The sequence below is a fragment of the Lates calcarifer genome, linkage group LG6 (genome assembly GCF_001640805.2).
Source record: "Lates calcarifer isolate ASB-BC8 linkage group LG6, TLL_Latcal_v3, whole genome shotgun sequence".
In the NCBI taxonomy this organism is placed as follows: domain Eukaryota; kingdom Metazoa; phylum Chordata; class Actinopteri; family Centropomidae; genus Lates; species Lates calcarifer.
Genome location: NC_066838.1, coordinates 20,425,052 through 20,446,567, shown reverse-complemented (window position 1 = coordinate 20,446,567; position 21,516 = coordinate 20,425,052). Strand labels below are relative to the sequence as shown.

The following is a 21,516-nucleotide window of genomic DNA, read 5'->3' as shown; positions in this document are numbered from 1 at the left end:
AAGTGAATAAAAGTGACAGTATTTGAAATGAGTCACTTTCCACCCCTGACATCCATGTAATGATTATGACATTCTGAACCTTACTGTAATGCTTTCCCCCCCCTCCCATTCTCCCAGAAAATCCAAGCTGTGATCACAGTGCTGGATTATGACAAGATTGGCAAGAACGATGCCATTGGGAAGATCTGGGTGGGAAGCAAGGCCACAGGGGCCGGGCTGAAACACTGGTCCGACATGCTGGCCAACCCCCGTCGTCCCATCGCCCAGTGGCATCCACTGCAGCCAGAGGAGGAGGTGGATGCCTCCCTCGCAGCCCTGACTGCCAAGAAGTAAAACTCCCACCAGAACACATCGTCCCCACCTTCTACCTACCTATACCTACCCATGCATTTCCCATTATTTCCCCAGGTCCCACATGTCAGTGTATATTCCAGAGGAACACCCCGACTGTTCATCCACTCCCCCACCCCACCCACACACTCCCGTCCCTCTCCCACCGCCACCTTTCACAAGATCCATAAGATTCCATTCGACATGATGGGAAATATAGTTTAAAAAAAACATCATGTTATATTAAATCGTGTCATTGAAAAAAGAAGACAAGTTACAGGATGGACAGAGACTCCGTTGATTTCCTTTAGATCTATTTTTGTATTGGGGTTGTGGTTCCATTAATAAGAATACAGAGTAGACTATGAAGAACAGTAAGAGTGCTATATGGGAATCTGGTGATAGAGGGGATAAAACATACATTCACTCATATTGTACTTCTCACCCCTTCCCTTTAGTGACACAATTTGCTTAGAATAGTGCTTAATAATAAAAATGCTTTATACTGCCATAAGATAGAGAAATAACACAAGCAGGTCCATTCCTTAGGTGTGTCGTGCACCATGTTCTACACCTGCCAGTTATCATACTAGATGATTCTGTTAGTTTGAATTACATTCCTAGAGTTGGGTACCAAGTAGGGATAGGCACATATCCAGTTACCCACAAACACACTGCCTTTTTTGATTAGTTAACCTTCCACCCTTCGTCTCAGGAAAACTGAGAGGAAAACTGAAACTCCATGCCTTTTTTTCTAAACGGGTTGTAATTATTCAAACACTCCACTCGACCAGAAAAAAATGTTGGATTCGAAAGCTCAACCGCTTGTTTTTTCTGGTGACGTAAGGCTCGCGACTAGTGTTAGTTTATCCATGAAATGGTATGTCAGGGGAGAGGGAGGGAGTGATGGATTTTAGTATTTGTGTATTTTCGACTGTGCAAAAAGACTTAGAGGAGGAGGAAAAGCGAGGAAATATCAGAGCGGGTACAACAGAGACCGGTTCCAACCACCAATGACATGATATTTACAAGGTGTCGATTACTGCCTGCAGTCTACCACCTCCCCTCCCAATGCCTCTGATTCTTTATCTCACTTGTTCAGTGCTACTGCCATTAGTCATGGACTTGACACAAGGGTTTTACTTCAAAGGAATCCCTATAACCGTCTTACAGTCATAAAGGAGACAAGCCTTCCAAGTAACAAAATAAGCAATTTTCAACTACCAGGGACGCCTTCCAGTTAGCGGTGTTGTTCTCTTCATTTCTTACTTTCTTTCTTCTTTTTTTCTATCTCTTTCTCCTTTTATTTAATCCAGTTGTATTTTATTTGATTTAACTTCAAACACTTTTATTCCTCAAGCACTTTAACTCCAAATGTTGCGTTTAAGTACCCTCAAAAACCAGAGCTTTAATTATTTATGTTAAGAATAACTGCTGGTTTAAAAAACAAAAAAAATAGAGCAAAGGAGTGTGTTATATTAGCAGTTTTTTTGTTGTTGTTTTGCCTCAGCTTGTTTGGATTGTTTGGATATTACGTTTCTCACTTGATTGCAACGATATGGTCTGGAAGAAGGCACTGATCCATGTGTATTTTATACACAGCTTACCAAACTGTTGAATTTAATTGCACTACTGGGTATTATTCTGTTCTGTGATTTGTGTATTTTTTTTCTTGTGATAAAATGTTGTGAGATTGGATTTTTTCTGTGGCACACATGGCACACCAGACAGGTTTCCTCCATTTAAACGGACTCCTCTGATAAGAAAAGAGACACATTTTGATCTAATCCTGCTCCCTGGCTCTTTCAGAGAATGTAATCGGCTCAGTGTATTTGTGAATTAATATTCTGATGAAGGGAAATTTTGAGGATGAACTTTGTCTTGTGACAAAATCCAAACTGTTGTTTGACCAAAACTCATCAGCCCTCGAATAAATTGGTGAAAGCTTAATTGTTAATTGAAATCCTGATATTAGCCAGGTGCTTAGTCTAGCTAATTAAAATGAGCGCAGCAAAAACTCAACATTTTAAACAGTACCGCAATTTTTTCTGGAGTTTAATGAATGTTGGCTCTTGAATCTCTCTCTCTGTTGGCAATTGTAACTCTTTATGTTTTTATAACCAACATAGACCATGTTCAAATTTCTGTTTTTCACCTCACATAAATCTTTTTTCTTCTGTTAACGAAGCAACACTAAAGAAAAGGCAACATGGAAGCAATCAAGCAACCCATTGGTGTGTAGTTTTGCCTATATACATAGTTCATACACGTTGATACTGCATGTTTATACAAAATACTGTACATAAGAGCATGTTTTAGAGACGAAGCAAAAATATCTCGTGTACGTAAATGGGTGTCATTTGTCGTTTTAATAACACGACGAAGGGGGAAAAAAAAGATGCACTGTATATTTTCTAAATGAAACAAATGTGTATTTATTTTCCATGAGGGTCACTGGAGAGAATGTCATACAAATATTAGAGTACTATTACTAATAAGAACCTTTCCACGCCTGAAATTCTTAAGCAAGTGTGTCGTCCAGTACTGTGTGTGAGTTCATGTAGGATGAAAATGTAGCCGCATGCTTGCTATCTAATTCCTTGTGATCAGAAGTTTGATTTGACGCCATTTATCTGCCATACATTTTGTTCCAGCACTTATCTGATGGCCAATGTTGATGATTTATTTCTGAATTGTATTGCTATTGCTTTTTTTTTTTTTTTTTTAAATATGATTTAGATTTTTTAATGTTTGGAATGGGGGGGGGGTCTCCAAGTCTATAAGATGACTATTTTCTAACAGCAGATTTGGCAGGGTGTGTTTCTGAAATAACTAATTAGAAGAATATTGAATAATTCAGTGATCTGTAGGTGGATTGTAGGAGTCGTTATTTGTGCCAGTACTGACCCAGAATGAAGTCTGTTGGATCATATCTTTATATAAAATCCATTTCCAGGGGCCAAAAGATGAATAATCCCATTCCAGTGAACACAAATGACTTGGAATCCCTTCTTTCTTTTTACTTGGAAGTTTTTTATTTTTCACTTCTATTTAAATGACCTGAAACCCTTCATGGCTGTGTCTCTTTTACTGTGTTTATTATACAATAACGTGTACATGTATACAAGATAAATGAATAAGATAAAACTAAAGCCATAAAACTCAAGCACTAACTCTTTAGAGCTCAGCTGAGTAGCTAGAGTTTATTTATGAAGAAAAAAAAATATGACGTCTTCATTTTCCTTGGCCAGTGTTTCTCTTTTACATTCCGTTCAGAGGTCTTTGTTCATCAAGAGGGCAAAATCCATTTTACTGTATATGTGAGCATTGGGAACAGTTGTGAGTTTAGTAGAGTGAGTGTGTCTTTTTCTACTTTCAGAGCTGTTGATGTCCTTGTTTCATAGAGGTAGCTGATTTTACAGTATTGTGATTAGTAATGTATATGCCTTGTTTTGATAGCATAAATAATAGATAATAATATCACAGTAGGTTCTCAATAATACTGCTAAAATTATATATATGTGAGAGTGTGTTCTATTCCTGGGCTGAGTGCAATTTTTGAACCAAACTGGGTCACTCTTCAAGTTTCTCTTCTTCCAGTTTAGCAGCAGAATGTACTAGAGAACTATATGTACAATCAATAACACACTGCTGGCGATCGGAAGCTCATGCTGATGGATTTTGTTGGTCCGTTTAGCAAACCTCTCAAGCAGCAAAACAATATAGTTAGAGCTCCAACAATATTAGAGCGACAAGAGAGAAACTTAAAACAGTGGCACCCAAGTTTTAGGTCTGAATCCCTCCCATAGAACTATGCATAAAGTTATGATTTTCAAAAGAACATAGTAAAAAATAATTATATGAAAATATAGATGTCATGTCATGTGCATGACATGGAAGTAAAGGAATAGTTCCAAAATTTTGAGAAATGTGCTTTCTTTTAAAGAGTTCGATGAGAGGATCACTACCACTCTCATATGCTAATATGTAACTGCAGCCAGGACACGGTTACCTTAGGTTAGATTAGCTTAGCATAAACCCTGGAAACAGGGGGAAACAGCCGAAGCAGCTGTTTTTTCCATCTTTTTCCAGTCTGTGTGCTAAGTTAAGTTAACTGTGTCCAGGCTCCAGCTTCACACTTAAAGGACAGCTAAGAGAGTGGTATCAATCTTCTTACTGAACTCAACAAGAAAGTAAATAAACATATTTCCCAAATTTTCAAACTATTCTTTTAAGTTCTTTTCTCTTAAACTGCCATCTATCTATCCCGGCAACAATCCTCAGTGTGTTGTGAGACGCTGCACATTATCTAATGCAATATTATATTTATTCACTGTCCCATTAATGCAACTGACTGTGACCAAATGATGCACTGAGAGCAATTCAAATACTAGACTTCAGTGTGTTTCAGATATACTGCCACTACCTGACTGCAGTTGCCTGTATTCGTCACCACTGTTTGAACCCATAGGCAAACAGAACACATCAGATGATGAGGCAAATGTTATTACAGGTAAATTTATAGCACACTTATTTATTATAGATTTATTTTTCCTTTTATTTCCTTTCACCACAGCCACATGACCACTGAACATCTAAGTTCTATGGGGGACAGAGACTGGGAGCTGTGTGTGTGTGAGTGTGTGTGTGCTTAAATCAGTTTAAAGTGTTGGCCCTTTAGCAGACATGGTGCAAAAACACAGCACTGGAATATATAATTACAATATACAGTACAGGTCTGCATGCGTTGGACACATTACTCATTCTTAAATGTACATCTTCATGTGTATGACTGTAATACTCAAACAATCTTAGTTCTATTTTAAATACGGGGTTTATCTGTTCTGTTGATGTGATGATGCTGTGTAGATGTACAATACCTTATGCACAATTGCATCTGAAACTGCGTGCTGTTTCAGCTCTGCAGAGACAGTTTTAGAGCACCGTTCACACAGCTAGTTGTGTGTATGTGTGTGTGTGTGTGTGTGTGTGTGTGTTTTTTTTTTTTTTAAACAAACACTGGGATTTAAAAAGGGAAACCATCCAACATTCAGTAGATCATTTCCCACCTTGTCAAAATATGCTGGGAAGCCTCTCGGCAGGTGAAGACACCACTTTGAAACATGTTGTCTTGTCTCCTCTAGTACTCGCTGTATTTCTTCTTTGTATTCTTGTGCACATGTGTAATCACTCCTTCTGTCTCTTTTGTTTCCTCGTGATGTATATTTCTAATGTAGAATGTAGGACTGTATTTGAATCAATGCCAGAGATATGTCACCACACTCTTTCACATTCGCTTTTTGTTTTGCGTCTTTGTCCCGTTAACGTGTTACCAGCTATGTACCATCAGTATCGTTATGCTGAATAGGAAGCGGGCTCGTTGAGTTCTCCACTGAATCTGCTTTTGCTGAGCGTAAAGAATGCCGGCCTTCATGTTTACAACATGGACATACTGTATACTGCCAAACATGCAGGACCGTACCAAACTCCCCTCTTGAGTGCTTAGTCCTCCACCTCATCCCTGATGCAACTGTATTTTCAAGACTCTCTTTATTTTTTTTCTCACTTCTTTCTCTTCTTCATCATCTTTTAAAGCATCGGAGGGCAGCCAGGTTGTGTCCTCTAGCTGTGTTTCTTCGTGTCTAGTGTCGTGGTGCGCGTGTTCATGTCAGTACTTGTGCCTACTGTGGATCGCATGCTTTAGCCCTTGACTGGACACAAACGTTGCTCACAAACTCCTCTTGACCCTTATGTGGACAAACGTTGGGGATCCTTATAAAGTTATCAAGGGAACCAAATAACTTATTACAAATTTATCATATGTGTTACCAGTTCTGTAAAAAAAACAAATAGGAAATAAAGGCCTTTTAATTACCATGACTTGCTTGTGTTTAATATGCAGTGTATTCAGCTCAGCCGCCTGCTAATAATCTCTCTGCTTCTGATGCATATCAATGTCACACAGAAAAACATTCCCATCCCTTTACATTTTAATAAGCAAAGTGAGTAAACCAACGTGTGCATATTGAGCTATCATCAACACATTTCAAACTTTTCAATACAATACTCTGCATAATTCAGTATATCTACAGCACATGTAGAAATTGCTGACACATACTGTATCTTATTTGTAATTTACAGTAAATCAGTTTACTGGATGTGACCAAAGATAATACTGGTGTTACAGCATGCTGCCCTGGTTGGACTCTGAAACCATCTCATTGTTAAAGGAATACATCAAATGCTGGGGACTTTGGTCAACTCACCTGTTAAGTGAAGAGAAGACAGACACCAAAATCATTCATGTCTCCAGCACACCACTTGTAGCAATTCTACAGCTAAAGAAATTTTAAATATGAAGCTGGCAGTCTGGCAGTTTTATCCATTAAATATGATATGATACATAATTAAGAGACTGTTTTGAACTAGGGATGACTTTTTCTGCCTTCCCTGTAAGCCTTTTAGAATAAAATAATAGGGTGATGGCACAGTGAGTTTGCTCAGCTACAAAACATCGAGCTCTTTCATGGTTTTATTTTTATTTCAAATTTGAAATTTCAAATATTTTGTGGTCCCCAGATATTGAAGAACACTTCAGTACAATGCAGTAGCACCAGTAAATATAGCCTCTGACATGACAAGAACAAAAGCTGTTAAACTTAATAATATTTATGGTTCAAGCAGGGCTTTTGTGTTGGATTGCATTAGATGTGGCTAGGCTCAATCATTAATTAAATTTAATATTTTTGTCTCAATATCATATGCACAACAGAGTTATGTTAAAATGTAAGCAATGTTTTTGTTTGTTTGTTTTTTTACTAAAACTTTGGATTGTGCTTGATTTAAAATCAGACAATATTGTGGATGCTAAATTGTCAGCTGTGATTTAAATCACATCTACCAGTGGATGATTTTGGCATTTGTGTTTTCATCACCTAACACAAAGATGGTCAATAGGTCAGCCAAAATAATTGGTGTATTCCTTTGAAACAAAACTGAGTAGACAACATATAAAGATTAAAACTAAGAAAAGCATAAATAAATAAATATATCTCTATTACAAAACATAGCACATTGTCTTTCTCACACACTCAGACTGTCTCTTCTGTGTCACTATTCTGCTGTTTTAAGGAGGTGCTATTGGATCAAAAAAATAAAAACAATCCTCTCTCAAGGACATGCAAAATGAAAAATGAAGTATGGTTACTGTGGACGAGAATCTGAAAAACATTCAGTTACATGATGGAAACTGTACCATTGTGAAGGTAACACAGTGCTGCTAGTTATGCTCAAGTAATTAAAGATCACCACTGTCTTTTCTGTACAAAGTGCATAGACCCAGTATTGTGCCTCTCAGGGCTAAAGTACCAGATACAGTGGGAGCATTATCACGTATTAGGTAAACAAAACTGAAAATATCTTTGATAACGGTTTGACTGAAATGTCAAAGAATTGTCTAACAAGCTGGAAATGGTTTGCAGGTTTGCTGTTGTATAGGTGAGAGTATCCTGGAGCCTTGATACACTGGACCACAAGCTGCATTAGAAAAATGTAGAAAAACAGGATGCCGCAGATAGATTTTTAAAGGGAAGTTTTAGTTGCACAATTAACACACCTTGGAGCTACGAAATTGAAATTTCAGAGGTGTTGAGGAGGTGGACAAGTGCAGTTGAGTGACAAACCTAAGAGAGTTGTCAATTTAAGCAAGTCCACCCCAGAATAGACACTTTAATTTCTTCTTAATGGAGTGACTTTTTTTCATCTATTTCTAGCATCTTTTCTCAGAGTTGATAGAACAGATTTTATCCTCCATTTCAACACAGTCTTAGTTTTGAGAAAACATCTAGACACCTAGAAGACTTGCATCTGTCAACACTTATCTGCATCTTGCCCAGTGTCAGCTGGGATTGGCTCCAGTCTTTATGCAATCCTTAAGGATAAGCAGTATAGATAATGGCTGGCTGGAGGAATGGATGGAGGGAACACTTATCTGCTCAGACACCTTACAGGAGACTCATATAATGCTCTCTAGAACCAAAGCTCCTTTGTTAGTTTGTTCATTGCAGGGTTTCATTTTATCCATTTGGTCATGTATTCTGATTGAAATAAAAAAAATTCAAATGCCAAACTAGCCTTTGGGGCCTCCAGCCACATCTTAACCCACATGTAACCTGATTATTTCAGTAGTTTAAAAAAAAATCGATGACATGATTGGCTTCTCTCTTCTTTCATGAATAAGACAACATTAAAATACTTTTCTGCAGTGCACAATGTAGCAACAAAAGTGATGACTCAATGTGACTTGTGGGTATTATATTAGATACAGTATCTTCATGCAAACCCCTGGATTCGTTTGAACTGGGTCTTGAAAATGTAATTCAAACAGTACAACTGGTCCCTATTTGGTTAGTGTGAAATAATGTATGTTACAAAATAACAACTATCAATCAAGTAGAAACAATTATTTTAACTCTGTCATACATTGTGAAATATGTCTGAAACTTCTGAACACTCCTCTTTAGATCTTCACCAGTCCCAGTGGGAATTTATTTCTGCAATGCAGCCGAAGTGGCCCATCGCCATTACTCAGAGAGGAGATGCAACTTGGGATATCGTGGATAATTAAACTGGCATTTCAGGGTTGGAGCGTCTGTAGACACAGAGCAGGAGCTTCAGGTATCTTTTCATTTGGACAGTTTGCTGATGACTCGAATGAGCGCCCCATTCTCATCCTTTAGCCTCTGGTTGTCTGACTTGAGCTCTGTTAAGATCTGGGACAGCAGAGGGAAAGAAATGATAGTAGAAAATCATTACAACATCATTGTTACACCCATGCAACTCTCTAGACTATAATTTAAGTGGTTTGTGGACAGAAAGTTTGTAATTTAAAGCTTCAGGTGCACTTTTCACCAGGGCCATCAATAATCAAATATGTCAAGGTACCACTAACAACAAGTAGATTAAAAGTTGTTTCTCCGTCAAGTTTGAGGCCAGGCATTGAGGACATGCTTTACAGTACTTGATCATGCAGTGAGGAGTGACTTTGACAGTATGCTCTGCATGTGAAAAGTGAAAGAAAATAAAGTCAAAGAGAGAAAAACTGAGAGAGGGTCAATTTCCCAAAACTAGGTCATGTCTCTCATGAGGAGCAATGACTAAAAATAACCACCCTCTTTGTCAAAGTATTTCCCCTCTACTAGAGACAAACAATAACTCTCTGCTCTGGCTGTGACACATTACCAAAACTGGTGAATAAGCGAGCAGAGGCACCTGGCACCGGCATGTTTGGAGACCATTTTTGAACTTAAAAAGACATAATAATCCAAAAAACATCTCTAAATGCAGTTCTCCAAATGAAGTTAAAGAAATAGATTGGCATTTAGAGAAATATGCTTATTTGCTTTCTTGCTTGAAGATTAGTACCACATTTATGTCTGTATGCTAAATATGAAGCTAAGCTTTATACTACTAAAGACTGGACACAATAGGGAAAGTGCTACCTTGGCAATTTTGTCATTTTGATCTGTACAAACATCGAAATACAAAAGCATGCCAGAGCCACATTTAAGTTAAGGTTGATGGATTTTGTTTGTTTTTACCCATGACCAGAGCTAGCTGTTTCCCCCTGCCTCCAGGCTCTATGCTAAGCTAGGCTAACTACCTGCTGGCTGTAGCTTCATATTTAGTGTACAGATTTGTATTGCTCTTGTCATCTTGGCAAAAATGCGATTACTAGTATTCCCAAGTATTCTCCAAATATTGAATTATCCCTTTAAAGCAATATATTTGTTCATTCCCTGGCAGGGTTCATGAACAAAAACACACACCAAGACAACATCAGTCACATATCTGTTTGTATCTAACCCATCGGCTCAGAACTCGTTCATTTTGGAGTCTAATGATCTCACACGTTTCATTTCCTGTGGAAGATTGACTAGAATGGCTATTTCCTTGGGTAAACAACTTTGCATTGATTACACAGCACATTACACAGGACCCGCATATATTTCACTGTTTCAAGATCGATAAAAGCTATAAAATGCATTTATTCTTTATGGTGCAGAGCACCACTATAGATGTTTAATTTACGCCATACAAGAAAAAATAATTTATAATGTAGTGTTTATGTCATGTGAAGCCCCATGCAACATGAATGTAGCTAAAAATACACTTCAAATGGAGGCCTATGACAGAGGAGGGAGGGGTCAGCAGGCTGGCCCTCTGAGGGCCATAAAGGAGAATGGGTTAAAAAAGAGTGCAGAGGAAGATGCATTGCAGTGTGGGGGAAGTGAGCATCGGGAGGGTGCAGGACCTGCCTGAGAGGAACACAGCAGAGGACGAGGGGGCTGTAGAGGCACCAGAAGGAGAGAGGAGTGTAGAAGTTATGTGGCTGAGGAAGAGGGGAGAGCGAGGGGAAAAGGAGGACAGGTGATGTCAGAGGATCAGAGGTCCTCCGTCTCCGGCATGGAGGCCGTCTCAGAGAGGCGGGCGAGGACACGCAGCATGGCTCTGTTCTCAGCCAGGAGACACTCATTCACCCTCCGCAAGGTCTGGACCTGAGCCAGAGCAGGGAAAGCCTGCACAGAGGAGGAGAGAGATACAGAAAGGGACAGACAGAGAGAGCATGCAGGGAGGCAGGCCACGTGTGCAAAGAGAAAGACACATACAGAAACTTGATACATATCCACTCATACAGGCATGCACCCACACACCTACACAGACAGGGGAAAAGAACAATAGATGTGAGGGACTTGTCAGAAGACTTACATAAACAACTATTTACTCAGCAGGGAGATTTGAGGAAAAAATAGCAAAAGCTGCAACAAGCAAAGCAAATTATGAAGCCAGATCTCCTTGGGTTTGAGCTCATCAAGTCTGGGCTGTGTGTGGAGAGTAGTGAGGTGCTGAAGTGTTATTATTATATGCATAGATTTGCAAAAGGAGAGGGAATTAAAATTCATAGAAATTCACATAACCTCAAACTCTTCTATTTCAGACTTTGCACAAGAGCCCAGTCACTTATGAGTCAAGGGAGTGGAAATGATTCATCCCCCCCTCCCCTCCTCTTGGCCTGACTTTTTGAGGTAAACCTCAATGTGGTTCGACAGAGAAGTCTGTGGTTTGACGCCATTCTTAAGGGGAAACCACAGAACACACACACACATAGGGCACTTGTAGAGTTTCAGGTTGCCCAAACACAAATATGGCTTAGGATGACATTAAAGAAGACATCCAGCTTCCTCTTACAATACTAAAACACGTTCATAAAAGCAATTTGAAGCTAGCCTGTGTTTGAGACTGAACAGTCCATGCACATAATGTTCTCTTGGTATTAGAATAAAACAGCACAGTTTCTGGAGAGGTGCCCTTGGCAAGAGGAAAGAAAAGGACAGAGTGAGGTGAGAATGCATAATGACCAGTATCATTTATTACCCTCTGTTAATATTGAGCTCTTTGATATTAAATCAGATCTGTCTACACTCTCTAGTGCTGATGATAATTCTGCACAGTTGCTATTAATTAAGTTTCAGAAGCTGTTAGGAAAAATCCAGCTTTTCTGTAAGAAATGTAAAACCTTGTAAAGTAATCTGACTCTCTGGAAAAATGTGGATGCTACTTTATGAAGGATAACGAGGACACACAGTGCTATTGATGTGAAACACCTGAGACCAGGCCCAGTCAAACACAGAGCCAGCAGTTTCAGTTCTGAGGAGGTAGCCACCACCTAGGGGCAAAAAAGTAACAACAGCAAACTTGAGATGAAGACATGCTGATGTGCACCATCTACAGCCAATGAGAGTAATAGCCTCAGCCATTTTGACACTTAGAAATGAGTGTCATTTTTGCATTTTTTATAGCTACACAAGCAAATAGCAGCAGCAGTTGTAAAGTTGTTAAAATGACAGCAGTTATTTTTTGGTCTGCCTAGAAGAAAAAATTGGCATGTCTAAATCTGCAGTCCTAAGGTGTTGCTGCTGTTTTTCCTTTCCACTAGATGGTGCAGGTTGGCATGTGTAAGGCTAATCTAACAACAACTAAACAGCTTCGCCTGGTGGAGAATCTGTACCTCTGCTAACATGAACAAGTGACTTTGTGAGTGAGTGACAAGCCAGCTCTCTGATGTCATTTGCATCTAAAGAAACAGATTATGTGCCTGTGCCTCTGTGGCATTCACAGTATAAAAGTACTTGTATATTTGAGCTTATGATGTGATGTATGTGTGTCCACACGTGTAAACATGCCCCAGTCTCTGACAGAACAGAATCACGTGAGGTGACAGGCAGGTGTCAATCACTCCTCTGCGTCATAGCGACCACTCACCATCCCCCCTCCCCTGAGACAGCCTGCCCTCAGGGCTGGTAACCACAGCGGAACCGCAGTGGGGCGTCCTGCTGAGGGAACCACGACAACACCGAGGTAAAACATCTGTTGCTGGCATACCACACTGCTGCATGTGTCCTATTTATAATGTCCTCGTCAGAGTCTGCACATTATGCTTTCTCAGACCGGAGCCATGATTTTATTTCTCCTGAGGAATATAACAATGTTGCCGTGATTTGCTGTAACAATCAAATTATAACTTATTGTGTAATTTGTGACTGCGTCTACACAGAGTCCAGTGCAGACCGTGTCTACTCAGGCCTGAAATCTTTCTGCTGCTATGTCCTGTGTTTCTTTGTGAAGCAGAATACACACAGTGCAGTGCAGGAATGTCTCACAAAAGCAGGTCTTTTGCTCTTGGACAGGGTTTGGTATTCAGCTGGAACTAGGTCACAATGTTCACCCCAACAGTGGGATAAGTAGAGCAGGGGAGCAGCAGCACAGGCTCCTCCTTAGCTTGGCAGGAAGTGGCCCAGCAGAACACTGTGGGTAATGAGCCTAAAGCATTAACCTTCCCTCTCCTTGACTCCAAACCCACCTGCCTAACCACAACCCTGGAGTGTGCTATATGAGTGTGTTTTGCTTTGTAAAAACACTTTAGGCGTGCTACATTTAGCATGAGTTAGAGGGGCTTAGCTGGAGGTGTGTGCACTCAAGGACCGTTAGTGTTGTTGTTGTTGGGCAAAAAACGTTAGAGATAAATGAAGCACAACTTGTATCTGAGACAAAATAGATGCCATTTAAACCCAGGGTGAGTGTGCACAATTTATTTTTGCATGGACTGACCTTTAACTCCTCCTCCATGTCTGACACTCTTTTCTCAAGAGCTTGTTTTTCCTGTAAGTAAAGAAGAAACAACTAAAATAAATATGCTCCTGTGCTCCCCTAGAAACCCAAAGAGTGAAAGGCCATTAGACTATCATTTGAAGTAGATGAGAACATTAGAGAGAAAAAGACCACAAGATATTGATGTTCATCCATCTTAATAAATGCCAAAAGGTTGCCAGACACTTACTCTTTTCTCCGATTCAAGTACTGTAGACCTCTCTGATATCCTGTCGTGCCTCTAGAAGTTAGAAAAGTGCCATTATTGTCAAGTATTAGAGGAGATCTTGGAGAAATTGCATATATTTTTGAACACATTTTCATTAAGTAATCAGCCATCACCTTCCTTCAGCACACCCACGGGAAAAGGATGATGGTGAGGCAGTGAAATGACGAACTGAAATGACAGTTTGTGTACCTGAGTGACCTTCTCCAGCTGGGAACGTATCTTGACCAGTTCTTGTTTGCTGTCCTGCAACCTGGACTTGAGCCTCTCATTCTCATGCAAAGCTTCTGCATACATCTGATAAATAATAAATAATAATAAAAAATAATAAAAAGTTGGCAAGTAAAGATTTGGAACCCCAAAGTGTTCAGTACTGAATGAACAAAAAAAATAAAATAAAAAATTATGCATTAAATAATCATGGATAAGTTGTGTTGAAATATAGAAATGAGCAGATAAACAATAACATCATTTAAGAAATCACTAAAAAAGAAGAAAAACTGAATCCCAATATTTATGTAATTTCATTGTTCTTGTACTTTTTATTTAATTATAGAAATCTTATTAGTTATTATTCAATTAACTATTAGCTGTTCCTGTATTGCTGTTTCATGTATTGCATTATTGGATTATTTTAATACTGAAAAAAACTTAAAGACATAATGATTCTCAGGAAAGTTCTGGATTTTTAAGGAGTGTTGTTTTTTCTATGACTCCTATTTTAGGACATTTATTCATAATGGGCATCAAAGATAATGATATCCTTGTAAAGCTACTCTGAATCCCCCCAAAAATGTATATCATGTCTGCATGTTAAAATTTGCCTGAGTTATGACTCCAAAGAGGAGAATGATTTTCGAAGCAAGTTGCGGCAACTGTGTACTCAGGGTTTGAAATTACTGATTAGGAAATAATTGCTTTTCACCTCAGTAGTATATTTGCTTGAAGTTTCTCCCTCCTAACCTGCATGAGAACTCGCTTCACAGTTTGAAAACCCCTGAGCTTGAGTAATGGCAAAGCACTTTTTTTTTTTTTATTACCCAACTAACTCTGGGTCATCTGTAATGCTGTGAGAATGCATGCCATATGGTTTTGATTTGTACACATAAAAAGTTATGTACACAGGTATGGAGACACCAGGCCAAGTAGAGATATAGACTGTATGTAAATACAAACTAGCAAATGTGCATATACATAAAAAAAAAGAGATAGAGAAATCAATGCAGTGTCAGAATCTGGAACATTAACAATAACCTGCTGAGAATCTCCCTTGCCTAGATTTATTTTTATGTTAATCCAGTTGCTGTGCCTATTTATTATTATTATTATTTATTATTATAAAGCTACCATAGATTCTAATACCATTAATTATCTAAAAGACCAATTAAATCTCCATCTGTTTGCTCTTATTGGAGCATCATAAAAATAGATACACCATAAATCTGCCTGGTGATCCAACAGTCATACTGTATCCAGGACTGCGGCTTTGAATCACAAGGGAATGTGCTTGTTTAAACTGACGGAATAGTTCCTACCTTCTTATAGTCTTTGGTGGTGGAGTCTTGTTCTTGTCTATTCAGAGCAGCCAGTCTGGTCTCTCTTCTTGTATAGGAGCTGGTGCGACCCAGCGGTTTGTCTGTTGCACTCTCTCCACTTGAGTCATATCTACAGGCAGCACAAATCATACTCAGTAAACAGTGCCACTTTATTTAGAAAATTTATTTATTTAGTTCAGGAAACACAGTTCTATAATGCAGGAGGGGAAAAAAGCAAGGCTTAATCTTTACCTTGACAGCCTTTCATGCTGAAAAACAAAGAATAAGCCATGTTAGCTTGATCACTCAGCACCACAGCATGGGAACAACACTGTCTAAAAAATGTTCTGTAGTGGATAGATCCAGATTTATTTGTTTGATAAGACCAAACACAGGCTTGGCAGTGGAACATTTTCCATTTTGAGACAACAGAGAGCAAAAACAAAACGTTCAAATGAATTATCACAGCGTGTTCAGAAGCCCTGAAGTCCTAGAGGGAGGAAAGTGCACTCAGAAGTGAGATATAATTCACCCCATCACAGCACTGACAGGGTTCACACAGGTCAAACCTCCCCGGTGAGCCCGCTTAATCTTTTAGAATAAGCGGCTGCCACACAAATGCCTGCAGCATAAAGATGACATCATGACATCAGAAGCTAAGTATCTCATGTGTGATGGGGGTCGTCGGCTGACCTCAGACAAACGAACAGATAGCAGACAGTCCTGGCGGGTTTTTGCTCAGTGTACATGGCTGCCAAGTAGTCTGTTGTGATCACAAACTGAATTTGTTTCCATGTCACCGAGGGGTCTGGGTACTGTGTGACATTCATGAAAGCTGGATTTTTTTTTTTCTAACTGTATTTGACTCAGATGATGTGTTGTCAGAGTTCATAAAGATGTGGCTATAGTTAATTGTTAAGTGTAGTTTATGTGTCTACAGCCTCTCTGTGCTGATATATGTGTCATAAACCGTGTAAGTTGTGTGAAGAGGATTTCCAGTATAAAAAATTAAAATTAATTATAAAAAAATAACTCCTAAATTCAAAGATTTGGAGTTGCACTCTTGCCAGGGGGAGAAGTCTTTAAACAACTCTTGTTTAGAAGCGCTTTGCAATAAACATCTTGTGTGGCAGTCCGAGCTGTTGGAGACAAGAAGCAGATGCAGGCTGGGTAAAGAGCGTATGCATTATAGGAGGGCAATTTACATCCACAGGAGCAGTTATTCCTGTGCTCACATTTGGAGAGTTAGGGGATATTTCACGCAGCGTCAAAGGAGCTATTCCTCAGCAAGTGTTTACATAACTGAGCCAGCGCTGCCTGTCCTTATGTGGTCATGTGCTTAAGCAGAGCTATCCAGGAAAAAACAGACCTCCATGACCTCAGATGAAGAAGGGCCAAGGATGGAGCCAAGAACAGCTCTCACTCACTCACAATCTCTTTATGCAGTACAGAGAGATCCCTCTATCAGACTCAGTATACATTCATTAATCAACCAGGATGATTGGATCCTTGGTTTTATGAATAAATTGTCATGAAGCCTGCTTGTGGGGATATGAACCAAACTCTTTCAAGATTACTAGTTCCTGTACAGAAAACTATTTCACACTAAAGGATTAGGAAATTGGTGAAATGAGTTTCTTACCAACTTAATTCTGAGTGAGCCCAGTGGGGCTTAGGAGAGGATCCTTACAGTAATACATGCATGCTGTTACATGTGTTTCTGTGGCATGAAACTTTTTGTCCACATTGAGCCAAAGCCAGAAACTGAATCATAGTTTAAATTCTACTTCTGATGGCACAGCTGCACCAATCTGATTCCCTTGTTAGGAAAAATGGAGGGAGTCAGAAGCAGCACATGCAGCTCAGTAAACTATGTGAGGCAGAGCAGATGCGAGGAGGAGGCGAACGGGAGAAAAAACAACGGGGTATCAGACTGTATCAGACAGACGGGTGCATGCTCGAGCCATGGGCGCTCTGTAAATACAACTGCCTCCAGTTTTATGGTTTGCCAGGACCAACATTGTACATGGTGGGGGGTGGGGGGTGGGGTACACACACGTAAGGCCGCCTGCATGAGCTTGCTGCGAAGAAGCACAAATGATATTGTTAACAGCGGTTTTCAAAAGCCAATGAAATCATCATTACAAGACTCTTCACCCTTCATCTCGCTTCTCTCCCCGCGTCCCCACTTTCTGTCACAGCATCTCCCCTTCAGAGCCGACTGGATGACTGCAGTAGGAAAATCTGAGCCATACTCTCTTCTCTCTCTCACTCTCTCTCCTCAACCCCCACTACTGGAACTGACACTGCATGCACAACCATAAAAGACGTTTCTTCCACATTCACTCACCTTTCCTCAATTCAGACACTCCTCACTCTCTATTAACTCTTTACAGTACATCTGAGACCGTCTGGCCACTGAGAACATCTTTCTTGTTTTCTTTCTCAAAAGTACTGACTCAAAAGTGATTCACATCCAGTGGTGAAGGTAGCACTCAGTATTTAATGTAAAAAGACTCAATTACAAGTAAAAGTCCTGCAGTTAATCCTGTTTAAGTAAAAGTACATAAGTATTATCAGCAGAATGTTCTTTAAATACCAAAATAAAAGCATTCATTTGGCAGAAAAAACTGCTCCTGTCACTGTCACACATACATGGCATTATTGGACTGTCAGTACCATGGTATCAGTGCATAAACAGTATCTTACTGTTGCAGCTACTACTACTGCAACTACTGTATTGTTAGTTCAATCAAGTGGTCTCCAGCCTAGGGAGCAGACACCTAAAAAGGGTCACAAGATAAACATGGGTCGTCATGAAATGATTAATAGTTTACAAAGAAAGAAAAACCTAAATTCTGCATTGCACATTTATATCTCTATTCCTTGCTTTTTTTTAAATGATTTTTTTCATACTTATGTCTCTTTGGACCTCAACAGTTACTTATATCACCATGTGACAAGTGTAGAGGGAAAATATGTGCCTGGTGGAACCTCTAACAACTTATAGACTTTGTAATATCACAAAAATGTTGGTAACTACTGGTTTAATCTTAAATAATGTGTTATACTTTATAATCTTATCATTTTTATGTGTAAAATGTTAATGTGGAAAGTAGCCATAGCTGTCAAATAAATGTAGTGTAGTACAAACAGCTCAAGTTAAGTACAGTACATAGGTAAATTTAATTAGTTACCACTATTGCTCACATCTGCCTAATGATGGGTGTCACCCAGTAATGTAAGTGTGTTAATGTTTATAATTCTTCCTGCTGCTCACAGCTGTATTTTACAAAAGAGGACCAGGTTCTCATCAAAACATTGTGACAAGTGCTAAAAATACTGCATCAATCTGATTCCACCCCCCTCTGCATCGCATTTTCTCTCCCATGAAACCTCTGCCAATTCAGATTGGGCTGACATCACGGAAAATTAATGCCTGAGTTTCACCATGGATACGGCACAAAGCGCCTGACACTTCTTCGAAAAGAGAGCAAAAGAATGACAGCATCTACTGGTGGCATTCGCCGCTAGCAACTGCACTATAATGAGAGCGTCTGTAGTGTTGCATGACATTACTGTACATGTCTCTAAATAGATGGAAACACACTGCCTCATGTTTTCACATCTGTCTGTCTCTTTAAATGTGCCTGTCACACAGTGTCCAGCTCAGTCTGATGCACTGACATAAACATAACAGTCAAACAATGCCCATGAGAATAAGCCACTTAGACAGAAAAAAATAACAGGAAATTACAGAAGGAATGTTTCAATCCAAAAGTCTATTCCAGAAAGTGCAGTCAGACTCTCAGCGCTTCAGAGAAAATACACAGCCTCTCTTTCAGTGGTCATCAAATAAGCTGAAATTATTAGTGGCTCACCAGTTATTTGTCCATTTTTGATAAACTCATTCACTGGAGTAGTGATTATTCATGTAAATAGCCATAATCATAAAAAAATGGATAAATAGGAAATAACTCCCATCCTGCAATGAAATGATGGAATATTTGCTTGTTTAACTGAATACACTCATAACCACACATGTCCAAACACATACATACTTAACTAAAAAAACAGTTATTTCTGTTAACAGTTAATCCGCCAGTCATTAAGTTATTTTGTCTAAAAAATAATAATAATAAAATGGGGAGATATTAAGTAAAATGCACTAAAAAGTTCAAGATCTTTACATGTTTTGTTTTATCTGACAAAAGTAAAGTTGTCATTCCTCATATTTAAGAGGCTGAAATCACAGACTGTTTGGCATTTTTGCTTGAAATATGACTAATATCATTAAGAAATTATTGAAATAGTTGCCGGCTAATTAATAAACTAATTGTTTCAGCTCCACTTTACACAGAGCTTGTGCTGTCGTGTGTTTAGACGTCTTAGAAGATTTAGTCTGAACCCAGAAAAATGAATCTTGTTTATGGATTAATCATTAACACCTACAGGAAATAAAAACTGCTTTCTTCAAGTTTCTTCAAGTTTGGTTTAACACACTGAAGTTACTTGATAGTTAGCAAATAAACCAAGAATTCTAATATTAGTTATTTTAACAGCTTTATGAACATAAATTATACATGCAGATATGACATTAGACACATATCTCTGTTAAATTGGTGATGTCATACTACAAAAAGTGTATTTTTCTCAAAGAAAAGCTTTTGGTCTTACTCTGTAGTTTTTGTCTGTAGGGGACGGAGAGGACGGTGGTGAATCTGTCACTGACTTTCTCGTGCGAGTCAGGTCCTTGGTGCGTGGGTAGTAGGATGACATCTCCCTCCTTCCTCTACCCTGAGCAGGCAGGTCAGCTTCTACTGTAACAGTCACTGAGGCCGCCACCAGATAACAGCTGCACAGACGCACAGATTCCCTCAAGCAACAGTGACGCAGATGCCCATGACTGCGCTCCCGGGGAATCCTCAGCAACAACAGGTGTGTGTGTGTGTGTGTGTGTGTGTGTGTGTGTGTGTGTGTCAGTCCAGCTTCATACTCCCATGAGCTAGAGAAAGCTGCAGCGGCTAAGTTTGGAAGGATTTCAGATGTGTGGTCACGCCTTCTTCAAAAGCGATAATCAGATAAAAATGCAAAGAACAACAAAACAAAAGAATATCTGTTGATCACAAAAACAGAGAAATAAGGCTTCAACTAGAAAAGCAAACAAATTCTCATCCCTTGTCTCCGCTCTGTAAACACTGAGCTCTTTGATGAAATGAGAAAATCTCCAAAAAGAAAGCAGCCAAGAGAGAAAAGTTTGTTCCCTGTGCTGCTGCCTCTTCCTATGTTTCCCAAAGTTATACACTCTCTCTCCATCTCCCTCCCTCTCTTGCTTTCTCTCTCTCTCTCTCTCTCTCTCCTTCTCCTTTCCCTGCTTGGTCAATCTCCCAGTCCCCCCAACCCCATTGCTTCCCCCTTGCTCGCTCTTCAGCTTTGGCAGCTTTCTGTGGCAGCCTGCCAGAGGCTCTGCTATGGCCGGACTCGGCACTGAGGGCTAAAATTGTCCACTGATGTGGACGGGGATAAGGGGAGGTGGAGCACAAAGCCAGAGTCAAAGGGGGGGTGGGGGGTGTCAGCAGATAGTCCTGGAAGGTCAACAGACAGTATTACCTGAGGAGCTATCAACAATCACGAGGTGTCAAGTAATTCTGTTCACCCCACAGTGTGATGGAGAGGAGATGATGTTAGTATGTGTGAGGAGTGTTACATGGTGTTAACAGGGAGCACTTGTGCCACATTTCCTCTTCCCATCTATCCATTAGCTTTACCGCTTATCCCTGGGGGGCCCCTGGAGCCAATCCCAGCTGACACTGGCCGGGAGGCGGGGTACACCTTGGACAGGTCTCCAGTCTATCACAGGGCTTTCATTTTACTAAAATACTGTTTGTTTAATCTATTTCAAATCCCTTTTCATCCCTGCAAGATTTAAAAAGTAGTGATTATTTTGTCTGGCAGCAGTGTTGCTTTTTTGTGGTTATTCCTGTGGCTTATTGTTCAATCTATGTTCAAATTCACCATCTTATTGAAGGAACAGTTCAATGCTTTGGGAAATATGCTTCCTCTCTTTAAATATGAATCTACAGCCAGCAGACAGTTAGCTTAGCTTAGCATAAAAAAGAGAAACTGCTAGCTTCACTCTGAAGTTTGTCTCTGCCCTCTAAAACCACTACAAACCACTAAATCTGTTTTATGATCTGAAAATACTATCACTTAGGTTTG

At 39.6% G+C, this 21,516-nt stretch overlaps 2 protein-coding genes across 10 annotated transcripts in view; one reads left to right on the top strand and one right to left on the bottom strand.

The window, feature by feature from the left end:
* The window catches only part of LOC108882114 (synaptotagmin-2), a 56,059-nt gene extending 49,849 nt beyond the window's left edge, over positions 1 to 6,210 (top strand). For all 5 annotated transcript variants that reach the window (XM_018674408.2, XM_018674410.2, XM_018674407.2 and 2 more), the window contains one exon: positions 118 to 6,210. In XM_018674408.2, the coding sequence (XP_018529924.1) occupies positions 118 to 333 (216 nt within the window). In that variant the 3' untranslated portion in view covers positions 334 to 6,210. The remainder of the gene's footprint in view (positions 1 to 117) is intronic.
* A 92-nt stretch (positions 6,211 to 6,302) lies between these two features.
* Positions 6,303 to 20,672, bottom strand: LOC108882116 (protein phosphatase 1 regulatory subunit 12B). Of its 5 annotated transcripts, none has more exons than XM_018674413.2 (8): positions 19,975 to 20,665; positions 15,550 to 15,566; positions 15,298 to 15,427; positions 13,955 to 14,059; positions 13,727 to 13,777; positions 13,498 to 13,548; positions 12,652 to 12,719; positions 6,303 to 9,101 (listed from the first exon to the last, which is right to left on the bottom strand). In XM_018674413.2, exons 1-7 carry the CDS (start codon positions 20,074 to 20,076, stop codon positions 12,681 to 12,683), a joined length of 495 nt encoding a protein of 164 aa, XP_018529929.1. In that variant the 5' UTR covers positions 20,077 to 20,665; the 3' UTR covers positions 6,303 to 9,101; positions 12,652 to 12,680. The 5 variants fall into 5 exon arrangements, with proteins under 5 accessions (XP_018529929.1, XP_018529928.1, XP_018529927.1 ...); XM_018674412.2 differs by having other exon boundaries at positions 12,652 to 12,722; positions 19,975 to 20,664; XM_018674411.2 differs by lacking the exon at positions 12,652 to 12,719 and having other exon boundaries at positions 19,975 to 20,663.
* Positions 20,673 to 21,516: the final 844 nt, after the last annotated feature.

Coding starts and splice junctions, on each gene's coding strand:
- LOC108882116 (XM_051071337.1), bottom strand. CDS start 20,076: ATGTCATCCTACTACCCACGCACCAAGGACCTGACTCGCACGAGAAAG. Junction 13,778..13,954: donor AGCTGGAGAAGGTCACTCAG/GTACACAAACTG, acceptor TCTAACTTCTAG/AGGCACGACAGGATATCAGA. Junction 13,549..13,726: donor TACTTGAATCGGAGAAAAGA/GTAAGTGTCTGG, acceptor CTTTACTTACAG/GAAAAACAAGCTCTTGAGAA.